The 21,374-nt window shown below is 42.7% G+C and overlaps 1 protein-coding gene across 1 annotated transcript in view; it reads right to left on the bottom strand.

Annotated features, from left to right (window-relative positions):
* LOC306964918 (roundabout homolog 1-like) overlaps positions 1 to 21,374 on the bottom strand; it is a 461,783-nt gene that overhangs the window by 398,069 nt on the left and 42,340 nt on the right. Inside the window, 1 exon segment of the mRNA XM_079559087.1 lies at positions 11,279 to 11,402. Coding sequence (XP_079415213.1) covers positions 11,279 to 11,366 — 88 coding nt within the window. The 5' untranslated portion in view covers positions 11,367 to 11,402.

The raw sequence follows: 21,374 nt of genomic DNA, 5'->3' as shown, positions 1-21,374 counted from the left end.
TCTCATATAAACCGAAGAAACATTGAATCAGTGACTATCAGGCACTTTCTTTGTTTACAGGTGAAATTTCATACGAGGAAACCTGAAAACTGTCTCCCCTTTAGTTGTACCAATATTTCAAGGCTAAGGTGTCCAGTGTATTTACAAAGCCGGAAATGAATGTATGCAAGTGGACCTTTAAATCTTTCCTGACTGAAATGCATTTATTTAAGATGACAGCGTCCGCAGGTGCCGTGTCTCTATGGAAATCAATAAACGCCGCAGAATACATCATAAAACCATGTACGCAACAATGAAGCTGCGGGCGAGAGGAAGACACAAGTGGATTAGGCTTTATGATGTTTTGTATTGCATTTAGATGGCATTATTAACTTGTGACGGGCAACTAAATTTATTTATGACTTATTCGAATTTATATAGTAGACTTATGAATTATGAATGTGGAAGATGCGTGTGGTGTGGCGGAGGCGTAATGGCTGTTACTGTGGTCAGCACTTTTGATAATGACTTTAAACCCACTGGATTTTCTCTTGAGCTGGTCTCTTGTAATTAACTTGCAAACACTGAACTTTTTCTCCTCACAGGTACAAAGATAATAAGAAATGGCTCTAATACTACATTCAAAATCACCCAAAAATGTAAAAGTAAGGCATGTTGAGTAGAACTCGTTTGAAGGATTACTTTTATGCTTATTTGCTTGAAATTTCTTCAGTTGCACTGCTAGTTTAAGACTTCGGAGATCCACAAAAGGAGCTCCCTAGTCATCTGCAGCAGTCTACAACTGAACACTGAAAAATCCAAGACCCTTTTTTTCCCAGATTGTGCCATTCCAAATATTAAACCACACTTAGGCGTGCTGAACCTCTCAGCTAAAACTTAACTGAGGTATGTTGGGGTGATGACGAAGCCATGTCATTAGAACACTATTCAAGGCAGTTAAAGCAGTACAAAGCAACTCATGCCATAAGCGTTTTTTTACTTATTAATTGTCACTCACCAACCATTTTGCATCAATGTCTTCAGGAAGTGAAGGACTGGATGTCCCTTAATTTTCTAAATTTGAACGAGGACAAAACAGAGATTGTTGTTTTTGGCGACCTCAATCTCTGCAAAAATGCTCTTGGACCACTTGAGTCTCGTTCTCAGACCTGTGGCAAAGCTCTTGGTGTTTTTATTGATAGCTCTTTTAAGCTGGAAAAGCAGCTGAGCGCAGTGGTTAGAGCTGGCTTTTTTCATCTTAGGCTTCTTGGGAAGGTGAAGCGCTACTTGCCCCATAACCAATTCGAAACGGTCATCCTTGCCCTTGTAACCAGTCGCCTGGACTACTGTAATTCACTTTATTTTGGCCTGAGCCAGTCCTCGATTCAGCGCCTCCAGATGGTACAAAATGCAGCTGCACGACTGCTCTCAGGAGCATCACGATATGACCACATCACTCCTGTGCTTGCATCTCTTCATTGGCTCCCTGTTGGATTTAGAATCAATTTTAAAATCCTCTTGTTTGTTTTTAAATGTCTAAAGGGTTTAGCTCCACCTTATTTGTCAGAGTTGATATCTTTGCACAGTCCTGTCCGAGCTCTGAGGTCCGCTGAACAATATCTTCTAGACCATCCCAGGTCTAAGCGGAAGAGCAGAGGGGACAGAGCCTTCGCTGTAGCCGGCCCTAAATTGTGGAATTCTCTCCCTTTACACATTAGAACTGCAACATCTTTGGAGAGTTTCAAGCGCTCGCTGAAGACTCACTTTTTTGCACTGGCCTTCGGCACGAGCTGAGCTGAGCATTTTTCTCATGTTGATTTTATTATTCTATTTGTATTAAATGTTGATTGTTTTATTTTATGAATCTGTACAGCACTTTGGGGCAGTGGCTGCTGTTTGTAAATGTGCTCTATAAATAAATTTGACCTTTGACCTTTGAATTGTCCGTGAGAGTAAATACTTCGCTGATAGAAAAGACAGAGGGAGAGAGTGATATTGTACATCCAATTACACAATGGAGATCATTTTTTTCTCTCAAACTTGGCTGTAAATATTGTTTAAGTGGTGCTAGCCCACAGTTAGCTTTGCCCGTTAGCCTATTAGCTTCTTCTTCGTGATTCCACTAGTGTGTATTGTGCCTCCGACCCAGTGACAGCAAAGATGCAACTGTGGTTTTCTGGCCAGAGACACCAGGGGGAGATGAAAGACCCCCCAATCATCCCATTAACACTTGTATTACCCCCAGAGGGACTACGGAAAGGATTTATTGAGGTAAACAGGTTACTCGTGGTTCGACTACTGCAATAATAAGAAAGAATTGTCTCTTCTGCCGTCAGTCCAAAACTCAGCTGCAAGACTTTTGACCAGCACCAACAGGGGGGCCCACATGATTCCTCTGTAAAAAAAAATAAGGCATAAATAGGATTTTTACTTTAAGTTGTCACTAAGAATTCCAAAAACACGACGCGCTCCGGCTAAACTGCCAAGTACAACTCTTGAAGATTAAAGATTGAAGTTCCAGTGGAGGCATGCTGACCTTTGGGAAAGGCACTGGCGGTTTTGCAGGGCGGCAGGGGGGGTTGGTAACCCAGAGGAGAGGTGTGATCCTGGGGGCAGCCCGCTGGGTCTGAAGCCTATTAGTGCTGCGCTCTGTGGAGGAGTCCCTGACACACAGCGGTGGGCCGAGTGCAAGCAGGGCGAGCTGACGAGAGCCAACAGCGAGGGGAAAAGTCCAACAGACAAATGGGTTCACACAAACTAACGGCTTGGAAGTTTCTCTGGAGCAACAGTGGAGCAATGGGTTGAGTGTCTGCTTGTTAACAGGAGGATAGCCAGTTCACTTTTGTGAGTAGGCAAAAAAGGAAAAAAAAATAATGATAATAACTAACTTTTAGTATTGAGATAAAAAAAAAAAAAACAGACCACACTCACCCTTCATGACTTCATGAACTACGACATCACAGCTTTCCACCATCTGTGATCACAAACCCATTCACAAAACCAATCACAAAGCCTGATGCAATGTAAACCTCTTTACTTCCTAAGCAACACTACATCATCCAATTATTATCACTTCCTTTGAGGAAGATACCCACTGCAAAAGTCTGCGGAGGGATCTTCAGCTGATAAAACATTACACTCTTGTAGCAACATCTACGCTTTAGTAGAGTATTATAACCACATGGTCACTTGCTGCTGGTTCAACACTCAAACCAATAGAGTCTCTGTCTAAAAAAGCCATACAAATCATAAAAGAGTCTTTCATATTTTAGCAGGATGAAACTAAGTAAGTAAGTGAGTGTTTTTGTATGTTGTGCTGTCTGTGCGCATTTGTAATGTACTGTTATGTGTACTATGTCATACATGCTTTGTCATACTCATGTTCTGTGTTGGTAGTATGTTTTTACCCCACGGGACTGCGGAGGGAAACTAGCTGTCTGTTCATTAAAGCAGTACAAAGTAACTCAGGCCCCTACAGGCCAAAAGCGCTACTGCAGGTGTCGTAGCATGTTGCGTTTTTTACTCATAAATTGTCTGTGAGAGTAAATACTACGCTGACAGAAAAGACACAGGGACAGAGGGATATTGTAATCCAATCCAATTACACAATGGAGATAATATTTTTCACTCAAACTTGGCTGTAAATACTTTTTAAATGGTGCTAGCCCGCAGTTAGCTTTGCCCGTTAGCCTGGTAGCTTCTTCTTTGTGATTCCATTAGTGTGTATTGGTGACTCCGACCCGGTGGCATAAAGTTGCAATTGCGTTTTTCTGGCCAGAGACACCAGGGGGAGATGAAAAGACCCCCCATTACCCCCAGAGGAACTGCGAAAAAGATTTATTATGGTAAACAAGTTCCTTAGTGCTGCTTTAATATGCATTGTCAAATAAATTGATGAATGAAATAAAATGAAAACGCAGCCTCAGCGTGTTTAGTCCTGACTCTGGGACCATCCAGGGACCACCCAGACGTTCTCACTGTGTTTAGTCCTGACCCTGGTTTAGACCTTTCCCTGAGTTTCCCAGAGCTTAGATTGTTCATGTGGCTCTAACATGTCAGAGATGTGTTTTCGCGCTAGACCATGAATTGGCTTAACACGCCCCTCCACTGGCAGAACCATCTTAAAGTCTGTTCTCTGTTCAAGAGGAGGCTGACGCAGAGACCTGAGCACTGGACTAATATGGTCAAAAATCCTGGTTCTAGTCAGAATCCCATAAAAAAAAGAAAAAAAGACCACCATCACACCTGAATAATAAAACAGGGGGAGCGCGCCTCCTGCAGAAGTTGTATATCTGTCCCATATTGCAGACTCCATACTCTGCACCTGCCATCATGTGTCTGTGTGACATTTCATGTGAGTGTTGATGACACACTTGGGTCCTCCACGGCGCGGGGCCCCAGCCATAAATCTCCATCAATAATCTCCATCTCGGCCTCTTCTCCCGCACTCAGCACATTGTAACCACTCTGAAGGTCGTCCCGCGTCTGATCCAATCTGAACGTTAAGCCGGGACTATAGACCAGTGGAGTCCGGATCAGCCGGCAGGACGACAATAATAACTCCACACACTAACTAGATCCAGACACTTTCTTTCTTTCATTCTTTCATTTTGTTCTGACACACACTTTTTTAGAAAACAATATTTGATATAAATGTGGCCAAATGAACAATTTCTGGGATCAACACAGACAGCTCCTAAAAATGTGGATCCTGTTTCCTGACTGACCCGATGAATGAGACAGCTTTAACTTGGTTTGATTTGGCGTTTACTCTTTTGTGTCAGGCAAAAGGCAATATTTTCTCTTAACAAAACAACTTTTCAAACAAGACAACTTTGTCCCTAAATAAGACAACAGTAGTGGACTCTTCTAAAAACATAATACAGAGAAAACACTTCTTAAAATACATTAAAAGAAAATCACATTTCAATTGTTTCTAACTCCAAACTTGAACTCACTTTTACAATGGCAGACAGCCTGTCCAGCCCGGACCTCTCAGAAATACACTAGACAGTACTATCTCCCTACTACAATCTTAGGCTAGGGCTGGGCAGTTAATCGAAATCGCAATCTCTACTTTGGTCAAACTCAATAATCATCATAGGACTTGACAGGTTTACAGCCAGTTCTTTGGCACCAACAGTACCTAGTTTGGGAGTTTGGACGAGACGATGGAAGACTTTTATGTGTTAACTGAGACTTGATGAAAGTGTTTGTCTTTGTTTGAGATGAGGTTTGAATAAAAGATGTATCTAATTTTACAAATGAACAAGATGTATTTAATTATAAAAATCAAATAAAATTGAATTGAAAATCGAGATTGATTAATATGGGGATTTTTTTTTTTTCCAAAATCGCCCAGCCCTACATCAGGCTACTTAGAGCTTTGTCTTACAATATGTAAGATTATTTGCGCAATAAGAACATTAGAAGCATTTTTTTTCACTGATACATAAACCGTCTCTGACCGAGGGCTTCTGGCTGTCGCATAGCAACGTGTCTTATATGTGACGACAAACGCAAAGTTAACACGGCATTATTTAAAGATATAACAGACACAGCAGCCTGGGGACCATGGCCCAACTGTTCGCATGGATTTGGGACCAGTCACAGAACGAGGAGGGACGGCAAGACGATGACGCACTATTCGCTTGTTTGTTTTCGGATAAAACTAAAAAAAAAAAAAAAAAGTTTGTTTACAGATCCAACATGACAGCAGCAACACCATATTTTGGTCCGGCTTTAGATTGTGTTCTAAATAGTTTAGCTCTAAAGTTTACAGCTGGTACGTCAGACGCCATTGATACGATGATATGATTGGCTATGGCTACTCCAGACACGTGATAGACATTCAGCCCAATAAATGGCTCTGGACCATCGTAATCCACACCTCTCCTACCAGAACATGAATTGGTGGTCCCCAAACTAAATATCACTGCATACATTTTTTGAGTGGTTTCCGTTCATACATGTTCAACCCATTCCAAGAGCATTATTATTCATGAAAAGACGGTAAAGCAAATTGATAATCACACGTGAATCACATGCATCCAGAACATGTTTGTAGAGGTCTGAAATGCAGAGTTCGCAGACTTTATGCTCGATTTTGTTGTTGGTAGTAGGTGTGCGCAAAATCTCGGCAAATGATTATTATTAAATTAACGCAACAGTAGGAGATGAACTCAAAAACACTTTGTGTCTCATTGTGGTCCTGACTTTTGACAATGTGCAAAAAAAAAAAAAAAAAGTGCTACAAGTATGTGTTAAAGATTTGGAGTGGTGGGAATTTCAGCATTCAAAGCAAATTCGCAACTTCGGGGACAATTTCTTTTTATCATTTCAACCAAAACTTGAGTGAAACACTCTATTTTTGTGTTCTCGACATACTGATTCTTTTTACACAATTCCATTATCAAGTTGAAACTGTTTGGAAAAATATCAAAACAACAACATTGCTATCTCGATATTCAAGACCGTTTTCGAAAGATGTCCCCGTCAGTCGTCAGAGATTCCCCATAATGCACAGTTGGCGTAGGATATTACATTTCCAAAATAACGTCATTCTTTGCCATTTGAAATACGGGGCAGTGGAGTTTGTATCAGCCGGGAAAAGACATGGTTAGCCTTTCAAAGTAATATCTCCTTTCATCGGCCGCTGTTATGAAGGATTTAGACGGCGTTGGCAGCCTCGCGCAGATATACTGGCAGACGGCCCACCAAAAGCGCTCTACAGATGAAATGTAAAAATGAAATCGGACGTTTAGAGAGTGTTCTTTGTGCCAGCACCGAGGACTCGTGCCTGATTGCTTTCGCTCTGTGCTGATTGTGTTTGGGTGAAAAGGCTGAGGAGGTGGAGTCGAGGCACACACACAGTGAGAACAGAATACTACTTTAAGTCATTGATTTTGCAAAGTGTTGGGAAGCGTTACTTATGTGTTTCTACTGACAAACTACAGCATCAGTCCACAATAAGAGACATTGTCATGAAGCAATGGCAAAGCTGAGAATGAGCCAACGATCACCACATTGGTCTTCGCAGAGAGTTTCTCAGCAAATAAAGACATTCAAACACACTTCTTCCTGTCCTGCAAATCAGGTTAGTGTCTGGTTGAGGGAAAAGTAACCAAATCCACATATAGTTTCATAAGCCTATAAATCTATCTTCTGTTCTCCAGTCGTTGGGGCCACGTATTCACTAAAAAGATTACACCCAAACTAAGATGGATACGGCTGAAATGAAAAGGCAAACCTGCTGACAAGGCACAAAATCAGACTGCGATAGGACACACGCTAAAACATGTCAGAAATATTAGAAAGTCATAGAATTTATCATTTCTCTGATGCTATTATTGTTGGCTGGGGATAAAAAATGTTGTAGCAAATGACATAATGCAAGAAATATTTCATTGTGCGCACACGCATGAACAAAACTCAATTTGAAAGACCTAAAGGAAACCAAAGAGAAGGTCTAGGGAAGTAGTTGATGTGCGGCTGTCTTTTTGAGTCCATGTGATGTATATCGGAGTGTGGGCTAGAGTTTTGAATCCATGTGACGTATATATAAAAGCCTGGGCTGGAGTTTTGAATCCATGTGACGTATATCGGAGTGTGGGCTAGAGTTTTGAATCCATGTGACGTATATCCGAGTGTGGGCTGGAGTTTTGAGTCCATGTGACGTATATCCGAGTGTGGGCTGGCGTTTTGAGGACAAAATGAGCGCAAGTCAGAATTTATTGAAACATATAAATTAGGGCGGTACAAAAAATGTTTTCAGAAAATTGCTTTTTGTAAATAATACTTTGGATGTTGAGACTTGCAAACTGCACACCGCACAGTGACTTTTCAGTTTTTTTTGTTTGTTTGTTTTGTTGATGCACTTCAACTAAATGAGTGAATGAAACAATGCACCACTGGAGCATCTACATAGCAATTCTCCATTACCAAATCCATGGTGTCCAAAAGCCGCAATATCAGGGCCAATGCGAGAACCCCATTTGTTTTACACTGAGCATCCTCCACATGCACCTCCAGGAGTGTGATTGAAAACGCGTTGACCAGATCTTCCGACTCCGCCGCAGTGCCCTCTGTTGACAAGTAAATTGCTTCCAGGATCATGTTGGCAGCAGCGAATCTAAAAAGGCTGCCGTGAACGGCGGTGGGCTGAATTGAAATAGCCGGGATAAGCAGAAAGTCATTTATAAGAAAGATAACGCGGAGAGAGCAGACTTAAACGGTTTTATGAGAAAACACAGAAAGGGGTTGGTGTAACTTTGACGATTGCGCTGACAGTAAGTGGCTCAGTGACCTTCCTTTGTGACAAGAAGTTTGAAAAATGAGGCTGGGAAAGTTACCGCAGAGGTTTGAATGCAGACAATGGTAGGACAAGTCGAAAGAACTCCTGAGAGGAAAGACAAGCTGATATGGGATATAAATCAGTGTTTTTTAGATTTTAAACGCTGAGTAACATCTTATAAACTATTTGACCTTCCAAATACCACCAGGCCTTGTTCAAGAACAAGCTGATACGCACTAAACCAGGTCTACAAAACTTAGTTATGTTTAAATGACATCTTACTATATCGATAATGGCTTTTATTAAGACAGTTATGAGCAAAGAAAGTTACCCAATTCTTAACCTAAACACTAAACAATCTAAAACATTGAACATTGATTTGCACAGACTTTTTGTCTAAAGGACGGACCCATTCTTTCTTTTGAGCATCATATGAATTCTTAATGACAAATGTATACAAAAACGAAAGACCCAATCCTCCCAAATTCCAAAACATGTATAAATATCCTGAAAGCAAGCTGCTGCTTCAACAAGAAAACATGACTGTTTAGGTCAGAACCTTGAATCAGTGGTTTTGGGTCCTGGACCTACTCCCCCTTTGTCAGAGTACCAAGTACAAACTTGCGTCTTCAGACACGTTTGTCTCACACAGAGCCGGTGCTGGCCCGTCTGGGGCCCTAAGCAAAAATCCACACGTGGGCCCTACAGTACACATCCCATGGCTATTCAACGAAGAGCGAATCCATCTACGGTCAAAAACAGTTCCACTGCAGTAGTGCAAGGCAGAAGTGAAACATGATGACCTCAATTCAGGCCCTGTCCCTCTGTGTGAGAACCACTAAGCCACTGTGAGACTGGGATTTAGGACTACTACTAGTCTATTTCCCCCACTTTTTAAAAGGTTAAATGGCAAACGGTCACATTCTCTCACCTCTGGTCCCTGACCCACAGTTTGGGAACCGCTGATTTAAAACTAAAAACCTGCACCTGACGGTTATTTCTGACTAACCACTGAGAATTAGCCTGTGAGTCGCCCAATTTGTTTTAGACTGTGCACATTCAGAGAACCAGAGTTACTGTAAGTTACTGTGCTCATGAGAACCATGTGGATTCAACTCCACTTTTAAACAAAAACGCCACATAGAGCGGCATTTTACTCTCGTCTACTTACCAAGACTACTGTCCTGATACTCTAGCCTCACCAGACACAGTAAGAAGAGAGTAGCCCAGCTACACAGCCCAGAGTCCACGCAGAGAAAACATGAGAGCAGCACCCGGGACACGGGTGACATGATGCAGCTGCAGAGGAGCCGTGCATGAGGGGAGCATGAGGCGAAGTGAGCACCGGGAGACAGACGGCCGAGCAGGGACACGAGCAGAGAAGTGACCGGTCTCTCCGGCTCATCCACTTAATCAGACTGCTGCGTTCTGGTGTTATATGTGGCAAAGTAGGCGGAGAGTGAGTGAGTGCTGTCAGAGCCTGTCCCTTTAACAACGCGTTGATTAATCAGTGAAACAACACTGTAGTTTGACTGAGAAGCGGCCCTTGCGACTGCCGGGCCTTACGTACTTTGCATAGTTTGCGTATAGGAAAAAACGGTTGCAACACAAAGGCAGAATTTAGACACAACTCCAGCACAACCGTCACTAAAAACACAGACAAAGCTGCTCCCAATGAAATCACAAATAGCAGGTTTAATACAACCAAAGCTCCAACAATGAAGTGTCAAACACAGTTTTGTAACACACTAAGACTATATCCAAACAAAGACAAAACGCTTATATTTTCAGAAACTTTCTTTGTAAGCCTGAAGCCAGCTTAGTAAATGTGTGCGTCCACATGGGTCGACTCAGGTCTGTGAAAACGGGGCAATTCATCCTCCAGGCCTGTGTGAGGCGCTGTGACGCTAACACAGATAATAGAACAAGATGTAGAGGCTCAGGTGCAGTAAACTTTTATGGAATGTAAACAGTGAAAATGAAACTGATTCAAGGATTTAGGATCTACAGAAGAGACGAGGAGGAGTTTATTCTTCAGATGTAACGGGACTAAAGCAGAAAACCCTGTCAGTGACTTTTACTGTCAGTCAAAAAACACAGACTGACTCATGTTTTTCTACTTGTCACCTGTGGCTTGTGGACTGCAGTGGAGCAAAGAGGAGCGGAGTCAAACCATCATAGATCCATGAGTAAAACTCATTATAAGGTCAGTAGATTATGCATAATAGACACCACTCTGGAGCTGTGAGCGTTTTAGTAAAGGTTATGGAGACGTTGTAACAACGGCGCCACGTAAACGACATTTTGAGATCTTTCCACGCTGGGACCTAGTTTGTAAAATGTTGGTTTACAGACCCCCAAAACGCCGGGCTCGTATGGACGATACACTGGATTGATAAAATATCTTTGCGTTTGGTCCTCAGCTTGACTTCATATGGACAGGGCCTAAACGCATCTTCTTGAACCAAACACCGTACTGCTGCTGAAACTCATTTCTCAAAAACATAACTCTGGCCAAAACCTGGAACACAATTTGTACTTGAGAGACAGATTCTTACGCTCTCCTTTTCAGAAAACTGGGCACAGTCTTGCAAGTTTGCCATTCAAGATACATAATATTGCAAAAAGTCCACACAAGGAGGTGAAAGTCAGACTCCAACCCAAACACTCAAAACTCTTTCTAAATAAGTCTCATTTCTAGAGTATTGCATTGGCCCACATTTCGACGTATTCTTAAATACCACCAAAGCAAGTCTGTGAAGTGCTAGACAAGGTCTTTCATAATTGCTGCCAAACTAAAATCTAAAAATCACAGTTTTGTAAATCTCTCACTTTGACAACTGATTCCACATGCATTGATACTGTCACAAGGTTAAGACAATTGAATCTTCTTGTACTGCATTTGTGAAGCATGTTGTTGTTTGGTGCGTGCTGTAACAGTCAGACAGATGAAGTCCGGTCATTCACACCAGTAAACGATCACGTATCGGGCGGAGAGGGTCCTACCTGGGAGCGGAGGGAGGTCCTCACAGGGGACAGTCCTCAGCAGACACAGCATGAAGAGCCCCCAGGTCCAGCTCTTAGGTCCAGGCATGATCGACTCACTGTGCAACCATCACTGAGCCGCAACCTGCAAGAGAGAGAGAAAAGGCAATTAAGATCACCAATAACATGAAGTCACCGGTGTAAGCTGTGATTTGGTGTGAAGATGTTCCTGACAAGGGTGACCAGACTTCCCGGTCTGAAACTCGGGACGGGGTCAGGTATGACGCATCTACACTGAACACATCACGGCTCTTAAAAACGCTTTAACACAACCAGAGGAGTGAAAACAATTTTTTCATCCTCAATTCACCGACCAAATATAGCACAGGGATGTGTGAGCAAAGAGCGAACGGGTTATAAGTGAGAGACATGCTGACTAAAGTTCTAGATGGAAGCACAGTTGAGGTTCTGCCTGAGCAGCTCTCTGTCCACAAACTACTTTACAGCATCTCTGTGTCCATGACAGACCTGAGACCTGTTTCTGTGCAGAAGGATATGCAAGCAGATGTGCCGTGTTGTATGCTGCATCCAGAACGACTTGTCTCGTTCTTTCCTATAGACATTAACAGTATCCATATCACATTGACTTCAAACAAGGGGACCAAGCTATTCAACTGTCTTGACTGTTCCAAATTCATGGAAGACATCCGTCATTAAACCACTGCCCAAAAGATAAGATAAGATAAACCTTTATTGATCTCACAAAGGAGAAATTCACTTGTTACAGTCGGCGTTCAAGAAGATCACTCAGAGTTAATAAAGTGCAGATGATACAGAGATTATTGCACATGTTACTTCACAGTCTTATTGTACAGTCTGACAGCAGTGGGGATGAAGGCTTTGCGGTAGTACTCCGTCCTGCACTGAGGGTGTCTCAGTCTGCCACTGAGAGAGCTGCACAGCTCTTCTACAGTCCCGTGCAGTGGGTGGGAGGTGTTGTCCATGATGGAGGTGAGCTTGGCTAACACCCTCCTGTCCCTCACCTCCTCCACAGAGTCCAGGGGGCAGCCCAGGACGGAGCTGGCCCTCCTGACCAGCTTGTTCAGTCTGTTCTTGTCCCGGGCCGGGATCTAGGACAGTAAATGACTTCCGATCAGTTGCCCTCACTTCAATATTAGCGAAGTGTATGGAGAGAGTGGTGAGCAAACACCTTGCTGAAGCTGTAAAGGACCAGCTTGACCACCTACAATTTGCCTGTAGGCCCGGTGGGGGGACGGAAGATGCTACACTAACTCTCATAAATACTGTGGCCAGCCATCTTCAGAAGAAGGCCGTGTTTGCACTGATTTTATTCATTGACCTGACCTTGTTTTTTAACACAATGAGGACGGACATCTTGTCGGGACAGCTCTCCACTTTGGGGGTGAATGGGGGCTCAGAGAAGAGACTTTTTAACGGATCGACCTCAGAGGCATGACATGAATGGAGCGGTGGCTGATGAGATAATCGTTAACACTGGGGCCCACAGGGTTGTGTGACATCACCTCTGTTGTTTTCTTTGTATTTAAATGCTTTGCAGATTAAGGACAGCGATGTTAAACTCTTTAAGTTGGCCCCCAAGAAGGAATTGCTTTGGCTCAAATAAGATGAATCAGAAGTTGACCTGTGAAGAAATGTCACAGGTTTTCTTCTACATGTGCTTGATACATATATTTATATATTTGATGCATTTAACACAATCAGCAAACATTTGAGTACAAAATATAAGGAACTATTATGAAGAAGTCAAAGGCGCAGTGAGTGACACAAGAATCCTCAAAGTAGAAAGCTCTCAGTCATTTTTAGTCAGTAACTCAAGGACAAAAACGAATTAGTGTTGAGGAATTTAAGTATTTGGGCGTGCTAATAGACTCGAAACCATCCTTCAAAAAACATGTTAAAAAAAGCAGTGAAAACTGTAAATGTTAATATACGGAACTTTAGACATATTCGCACATCATTAACGGATACAGCAGCGATTACATTCCTGCACACTATAAGACTGGCTCATATTGAGTACTGTATCACAGGTTGGTCCTATACGAGTCATGCTGCTATTGGGCCAATTGAAGTATGCTACAAAAAAGCATTGGAAATATTAGACAAGAAACCTTCGTCATACCACCATTGTCAAATTTGAGATAGATATACATTTTTAAACTTTGCTAATTTCAAATTATTTAAACCAGCCGGTCTAATCTACAAGGTTATACATGGTCTGGCGAGTGATTTTATTAAACAAAAGCCCTGAGTGACTCGAGCTACTGTGACAGGTGACTGTGAATTGGCATTTAGGCAGACTGCATTTCACAGAACGTCCTGTCATATCAGGGAGTGAGCTTCTGGAGTAGTATTCCACTGTCAGTGAGGCAAAGCACAAGTCTCCATACCTTCAGGAGTCATTTAAAAGTGTGGCTGAGGGGCACACAAACATGTGATCATGTTTAGTTAATCATGGTAGTGCATTACAAAAAGGGATACAATTATCAGTGTAGTACAGGTTATAAGAGTCAGTATAACATGGGTTGGGCAATAGGGGTCAGTGTAATGTGGGTCGGTGCAATAGAGAATTGTGGAATATGGGTAAGTGTGGGTCAGTACAATATCAGGTCTGTCAGGGCATGTGCAAAGGTGGGGTTTGTGCAATACAGTTGTATATATAGATACAGATGTGTTGTACATAATGACCAAGTCAGCATGTTATAAAAATGAGCTGTGCATATTTAAGCAACAAGTAACAATGTTAGCAACAAAATATGTTATAAAATGATGTCCATGAAATAATAAGGTGTTTTAACATGGTTTATTAAAAAACATGTGATTGGATCTGTTAGCTGTTGACCATGTGATCTGTACGGAGCACAATGTATGCATATACCAAGAAAATAGACCATGACCGGTAACTGATAGAAGGGGGACATGCAATATGACGGGTTTTTCCCCTCACATGACTTGATCTGTGCAGACGACAATTAAACTGTTTCATGATACACATGTCTGTGACTTAGAATTAAGGAGGGGGCGAACTAGTTACATATATAAGAAGATGTTTTTTTGTTGAACGAGAGGTCTTTTGGCACCCTTGAGATATGGTTGTACTCGCATTTAATTTCTTTAATTTCTAAAAATCCGCAAAACGCAGTACCTGTCCTCGAGCTTAAATTTTTAGTGTGTGTCCACTTCTGGCTTAGCATCTTAGGGATATTGACTTTGTATGCTTTCCCCCCACACGAGGAGGCACGGTAAAGCCAATATTCCTTAATAAGTTCTGTTTTCTTCAAACCTTGAGGTCTACGCGGGAAACAGAGGGAGTATTGCGCCATATGGTATATCTTGTGGGTGTAAAGAATAACCTTAGCTTGTACTGCGGGGAAACTTTGGCTTTATCCGAGTCGTACATTCGATTTTCACATTTATGGAGGCGAAGCCGCAACTACAGTTAAAATGCGCTAAAAGAACGGTGTTGGCAAGTCTGTACGGGATGTACGGAGACCACAGTTTAGGTGAAGGATAGAAGGAAATCAAAGTGGCTCTAGTATAAAATAAAGGAAGCTTTGAGCTCTCTCAATAGATACGGGACGTATAAGCAGAGGGTGCGTGCTCGGCTTCTGCCTTCAGCGGGACGCGAGTTGCCCCGGTGACGTCGGACTGCTGTAGAGAGCCTGAGGCTGTGGATGCTTCAGTATAAACTTGTTATATCGTAGAAAAGGTAATCACAGGAGCAGAAAAGATGCATTTCCATGACTATTTTCTATCTTCTCCTTTGTTGTCCACTCTTGTTGTTATCGTTTGTTTTAACATGATGTGACCACTGTTCTCGTCCTTGTCTCTCTGTACATAGTCTGTATATAGTGTCTCTGTATGTTTTTACTAACTTGTTTGTAACACCAACCTGCCAGGGAGTCTGCAGATGGAAATCCGCCTAAAGCTGTAATCTGGCATATTTCCATTTGTGAAAATGTGCATTAATATGTATGGTCCCTCCTTTTCAAATAAATAAAATGAAAATAATAACTCACAGGAGAAAAGCGACTCTTGAATTAGCATTTTGTTTTCATGTTCAGCCCTATATCAACATTTTTAACCATATGCTAACAACAGTCTGCGTTGTTATCAAACTTCACGCAGGTAGAACCACTTCTAAGAGATTGGATACAGCAGACGCGCTGGAGTTTGGTGATGTGTGCAATACAATATGTGCGCAATGACACTAGAATACAGATACCGCTGCCATCTGTGCAACAAGCTGCTCACTGCCGTTTGATTAAACCTCAGCCCCTGCTCCTTCTCTCCCTTCTCCTCCTCTCTGATTCAGAATCGGATATGCCTGCTCTAAAATATGATGGACCGTCTTTATCATGAATTTCAAGGTGCTGCGCAGGATCTGTCGTAGTTAAGCGGTGCGTTTTACAGCCCATCTCTGCGGTAAGAGGGTGAAAATAGCGAGAAGAGAGGCAGAAACGCTCACTTAGCCATGTTCTGAGCACCCGGACAGCTCACAAAGATTCATATGTGACGGTTTCATTTGGAGAACCGCTCCTTTTGCGACTTCTACCTGCGCCAGAAGAGAAAAATGCACTCTTTTTCACATCAAAGTGCAGTCTATATTGGTATCCATGGGTCTATGTCAATGTCAATGTACAGTTACAGAAGACAAGCATGCACTATTGACTATTGTCATGTTTCTGATCAGAAGTGCATTTTACTTTTAGATTCTTCTACTGCCCATGTACAAACACAGAGGTTCCAAACCTTTCAGGTCACAGTCCCCCAAACTACCATGCACCCCATCCAGGACCACCACTGTTAAATCTGATAATAATATAGAGATATCTGATCTAGTTTAACACATTGTTGTGCGGCCTCAATTCACAAATGTACAGTTTTCAATTAAGTTGTTCAATTAGTATGTTTTTTATGTCGTATAATCCTCCTGGGACCCCCAGATCAATGCTCGCGGCCTCCTGGGGAGTCCTGACTCACACTTTGGGAACCACCGCACAAAGAGTACACAGCAAAAATGTAGTGAAGAAATGTATGCGTTTAAGAAATGCCCTTTGTTACGTGTTTTCGGTGCTGAAGGATCAGGTGAAGGTTAATGAAACTTAAAAACAAAACACAGTGTGACCTCATGACATCAGCAGGTGGGACAGAGCATTTTTAGCTCTGAGGGACAACACATTCGCATGTGTGAGTTTCTCTCATTGATTTTGTTGTTTTTGGAGACATTTGTTGGTCTATTTTAGGAGTGTACAAAACACAGAGTTGAGACAGAACGATTTCCAATAATGTTGCAGTTTGATTGATTGCGGCTGTCGGTGATTGCAGGTGCCAAAAGGATTTCTAAATTTAGCAAGTTGGATAGATTCAGCACTAGCGCCTGTTGTGGAAGTTTAAATTCACACTGTGGCTGTAGCAGGGCATGACCTACAGACTGAGTCCCAGCGTACGATGGGCGAGTCCTACTGCAGGTACTCCTGAGTGTGTATGGCTCAAATGCCCCTGTAGGGACAATTACATTGAAGAACAACTTGTTCTTCCGATCTTGGTTCAGACTTTTGGTCAGGAGTAAATAGCTGGAGGCTTAGCCTACTGTACATGTGTGTGTTGATGGAAGCCGCAGCATGCTTAACCCCTTAGACACACAGAATGTCCTCCTCTACAGTTTTGCACACTGAACCTGAGACTTTCGATCATATCACCACAAATAACAAAACAAATCATCTGACTGTGAGAGATGTTTGTTTCACCATGTGCCAAAGGAATACAGGCTATAAACTACTGGTTCAATCTGAGACAATACAGATATTTATACAGTTTCACAAATTTAGAGCAGTAGTTCTCAAGCTTTTCCACCAAAGTATCACTTAATAAAATATTTATCTTTCCAAGTAGCACCAGGACACAACCTACATCAAATCTGGACCAAAGACGGCGCTTCTATCTCCTCAAAATTCTGTCCACATGCGCTGTAGAACCAGTGGGTTTGAATGACTCGGCCTGTCTTCCTTTGGCGCCTGTTTGAAACCCATGAGTAGGCAGGCAGTTGATGCTGCTGACGCTCCTGTCTGCACTGAGCGATGGAGCCTGATCCAGCAGCCTGCTCCCGTCACGCTCTGGGTAATTGGCTGCAATCCATTCCCCGCTCATTGACTCCCATAAAAAGAGACAATGAGGTCCTTTCGTTCAGCGCAGACTGGGAGAACAAGCCACTCAGACACCACGTGTAAGACACACTGAAGGCTTTGGCGAGGCAGCCAGAGAGAAGAGCATTCACTGAAGAACACAGGTACATAAATACAACCATTTAGAGTGCACACATCGGAATAATAGGAGAAAGCGGGACTAAAAAGAAGCCAGGCTCCACATCTATTTGAGATGGGTCCCCGGGTGCCTTCCTACTGCGCCTGCCCTCTGCTCTTAAGGTGCATTCAGACCTAACGTGGCTCCCACGACAAGTGTGGGTGATTACTGTGTATTGTCAATATGAAAGGTACACATACGTGCAGTTAATTACTGCGTGTGGTGTGTGGACAGTGTACTGCACGCGTCAGCTGTTTAGAGCAGGTGAATGTGGCGTGAGAGTCCAACACACACATTCGGGACAAGGACAGGAGATTTTCTGTCTGAATTTGGAGCAACATGACCACCTGTACTACATCATAAAGACACAGGAGGAACAGGAGGAAAAACTTTATGACAAACGCAGATCCAGGCCTTCGGATCAGAGCTTCAATAAACTTATGACAACACGGACGTAATAATGAACATACTGGACTACAAACAGGAGGATTTTATCATGACATGAGGCTGGACAGACAGATACTGCACACTCTAGCCACACATATTGAAATAATATCCGGGAGAGGCAGGAAGGAGGAAAGAGGTGAGGTCTGGCTTAAGTATCAAGTGAAATGCGTTAAAAATATTCCAATGTCCAAAGCACAAGCAAAGAATCAGGAAGCAATTTTCATTCACAACTTAGTGCTCAGCATCAACAGAACAAATAAGCGTCGTTTCATGAGACCAAATAGAAGCGGCGACGCGATTCGACGGGTTTGGTGCGTACACATCTTTGCAGGTTTGCCCCAGAGGAATCAAAGGCTGGGCCAAGCGCAGAGAACCATCAATATCTTGAAAAGGAAAAAACAGGAATCAGCTCGACAGTAACCTGATGAGAATAACAGACGAGTGTTTTTATGTGAGCTCCTGTTTCAGAAAAGCAGGAGTTCGATTGAAAATAGCATCCTGTAAAATGATGTCAGTAAATAGCTCAGTCAGTCAGTAAACAAATCACATGTCCCGTTCCTTCCTGCACAAAGGCCTTTGCATTCGGATTTAGCCGACGTGTCACTGACAGAAATAGTTCACTTTGATTCACCATCTAAGCATATTGAGCAATTTAGACATTGTGTTTTGCCGTTTGTGTGAATTGTTTTTGAGAAATGTTTTTTAACCATATAAGAATTAAATAAAAGGTTTGATAACTACATTGCATTCCTAGCTTATAAGAGACTAATCATCAAACTCCACTACTACTACTACTCCAACATGCATGACAGAAACAAAACACGAGTCCACATGCTAAAGTCATGAAACTATTTTACAACATGATGGAAACGTCCAGCAGGTCATTTTACTCACTTCGCAGTTCTAGCCACTCACTGGCTTTGGACAAAAGATCCAATAAGACCTTTGTATCTGCCCAGACTCGGGCTCCTCTTGTGAACCCCACCATTCTCTTTGATGGCTCTGCTTTGGTAATGCTCCCAGACAGATGAGCATTGATCTGACCCAGGTCCGTTGAAGGTGGGAGCTAAGATTAATCCTTTATGGGAGATCTGTCCATTCTTTAATCTAACTGGACACAATGGCCAGTCCGCATTAAGGCGTTGGGATGGAGAAGTCCCCTCTAATTCTCTGTAACAAACTGGAGCAGCTTTGATGCGACTCTTCTCGGCTAAAGCGCAATGGTCTGGACGTCTGACTATAAAGAAGTGCACACATCGATATGTTGTTATCTTTATCATTGTGACAGAGACAGTGAAGGAGTTTCAAGCCTGAACTACAGTTGGAAATGTCTTCTCAGAGACGTCAGTGTTTCAACAAAGTATTGAGCTGAACTTTGACTTGAAACACACTTGAAAAATAAGACAGGGTCCTTCTTGAAGTTACAGCGTTAACTTAAGCCTTGCTATACTTGAGTACAAAGTGAAACTGTCAAAAAAAATGACATTGCAATTAGCTACCGTTCTAATTCACAGTGACTGAGCATACAAGCTGCTATCTGTCTATATTTACATCAAATAAATGGATCAATCATCTGCAACTTTACAATCTCATTTTCAAGTACAGAAAAAAATTACAAAACTCTCTAAAATACCTTAAGGTGACAAAAATTAACAATTGGATTCGTTTCTGGGGGTCGAACAGTCTGTGCATCATCTCAGCATCAACCTGTGTCTGTGTGTCTCTGCAGTGCTCTAATGGACTTTCCATTGAAACTTTTTCACCTGTCTTTATGTCCTCATTGGATACAGCCTCATCATTTTGACCTCCACGTGTCTTAACATGCATTTTGTCTTTTTCTTTTGTGTGCAATTACTATGTTTGCCCTATTCTAAATAATGGAGGTGGCTAAACCAGCCAAACAGCAAAACATAAAGGAGCTTGAGTTATAGATGGAAAAACCACACATCCTTAAGTCTATTGATCTACAGTATGGTTTCTGAGGAAAGGTTTCTGTAGCACATCCGCTTTTTGTGTGAGCTGCTGAAATAAGTGCGGGGTAGTTTCACAAATAAACCTTTATGTGGAACTGTACTGAAAACCATCACTGAATGGAATCGAACCATACTGGATGGAAAAAGGCACTTTTTGTGAAAATGTAAAAGCCATCATTAGATTGATCATTTTTCACGTCTGTGGGGAGTCCTTGCCTCAAGTAGAGGAGTTCAAGTATCTCCGGGTCTTGTTCACGAGTGAGGGACGGATCGGTGCGGCGTCAGCAGTGATGCGGTCGCCGTATCGAACTGTCGTGGTGAAGAGGGAGCTGAGTCGGGGCAAAGCTCTCGATTTACCGATCGATCTACGTTCCCACCCTCACCTATGGTCATGAGATTTGTGTAATGACCGAAAGGACACGATCGCGAATACAAGCGGCCGAAATGAGTTTCCCCCGCAGGGTGGCTGGGCGCACCCTTCGAGATCAGGTGAGGAGCTCAGGGATGCCTCCTGGTCGCCTCCCGCGGGAGGTGTTCCAGGCATGTCCTATTAGGACAAGGCCTCGTGGAAGGCCCAGGACACGCTGGTGGGACTATGTCTCCGAGCTGGCCTGGTGTCGCCTCGGGGTGCCCCAGAGCAGCTGGAGGAGGTGTGCGTAGGTCAGGAAGTCTGGGCATACAGACTTCAGCCCTGCGGCACGGCCCCGGATAAAGAGAAGAAAATGAATGGATGGATTTTTCAGGTACAGGCAGGAAGTCCTGAGTTCGGTTCCCGAGCTGGTTGGGGCCTGCATGTTCTCTCCTTCTATGTATAAGTTTCTGCCAAAGTACCCGGACCAGCGCTCCATAGCATTAAACATGCACAGTATCATCACTCACTGTCAGATGAGTGATGTGAGGGGGAACAGACTTGTGCTACTATTCTGAGTCAGGTTCATTTAGCGAATATAAAAACTATAATGCTATATTTTATTTGATTAGAATTGGCAAAGATCTGATTGATTAAAAAACAAGTCACGCGAGACCCCACCAGCAGCAAATGCAAAAAGATTGACTGAATTTCCGTCCAAGTCAGTTCTGTTTTCCGTTTAAGTTTCTGAATCTGAGCCAAAGAAATTGCAAAGTCTTCTGAGTGAAACCATACAAACAAACTACAAAGTAAAATGAGGGGGAAAAATCTCCTTATCATGCACATTAGCAAAATCTTTTCTTAGTTCATTTGCAGAGTTTAAAATGTTGGAGATTGTGTTTGTTACCGATTGGCTGCGGCTCAGTGGCGCGGTAAATGTTCTCGTCTCCGATAAACAAAGAGCAATCACAGCGCACCAGTTGGAACAGGGGCAGAATACATCACA

The sequence above is a fragment of the Gobius niger genome (assembly GCF_951799975.1).
Source record: "Gobius niger genome assembly, chromosome: 1".
Taxonomy (NCBI): domain Eukaryota; kingdom Metazoa; phylum Chordata; class Actinopteri; order Gobiiformes; family Gobiidae; genus Gobius; species Gobius niger.
The sequence above is the reverse complement of the archived record's forward strand: the minus strand, read 5'-3'. Positions and strand labels throughout refer to the sequence as shown.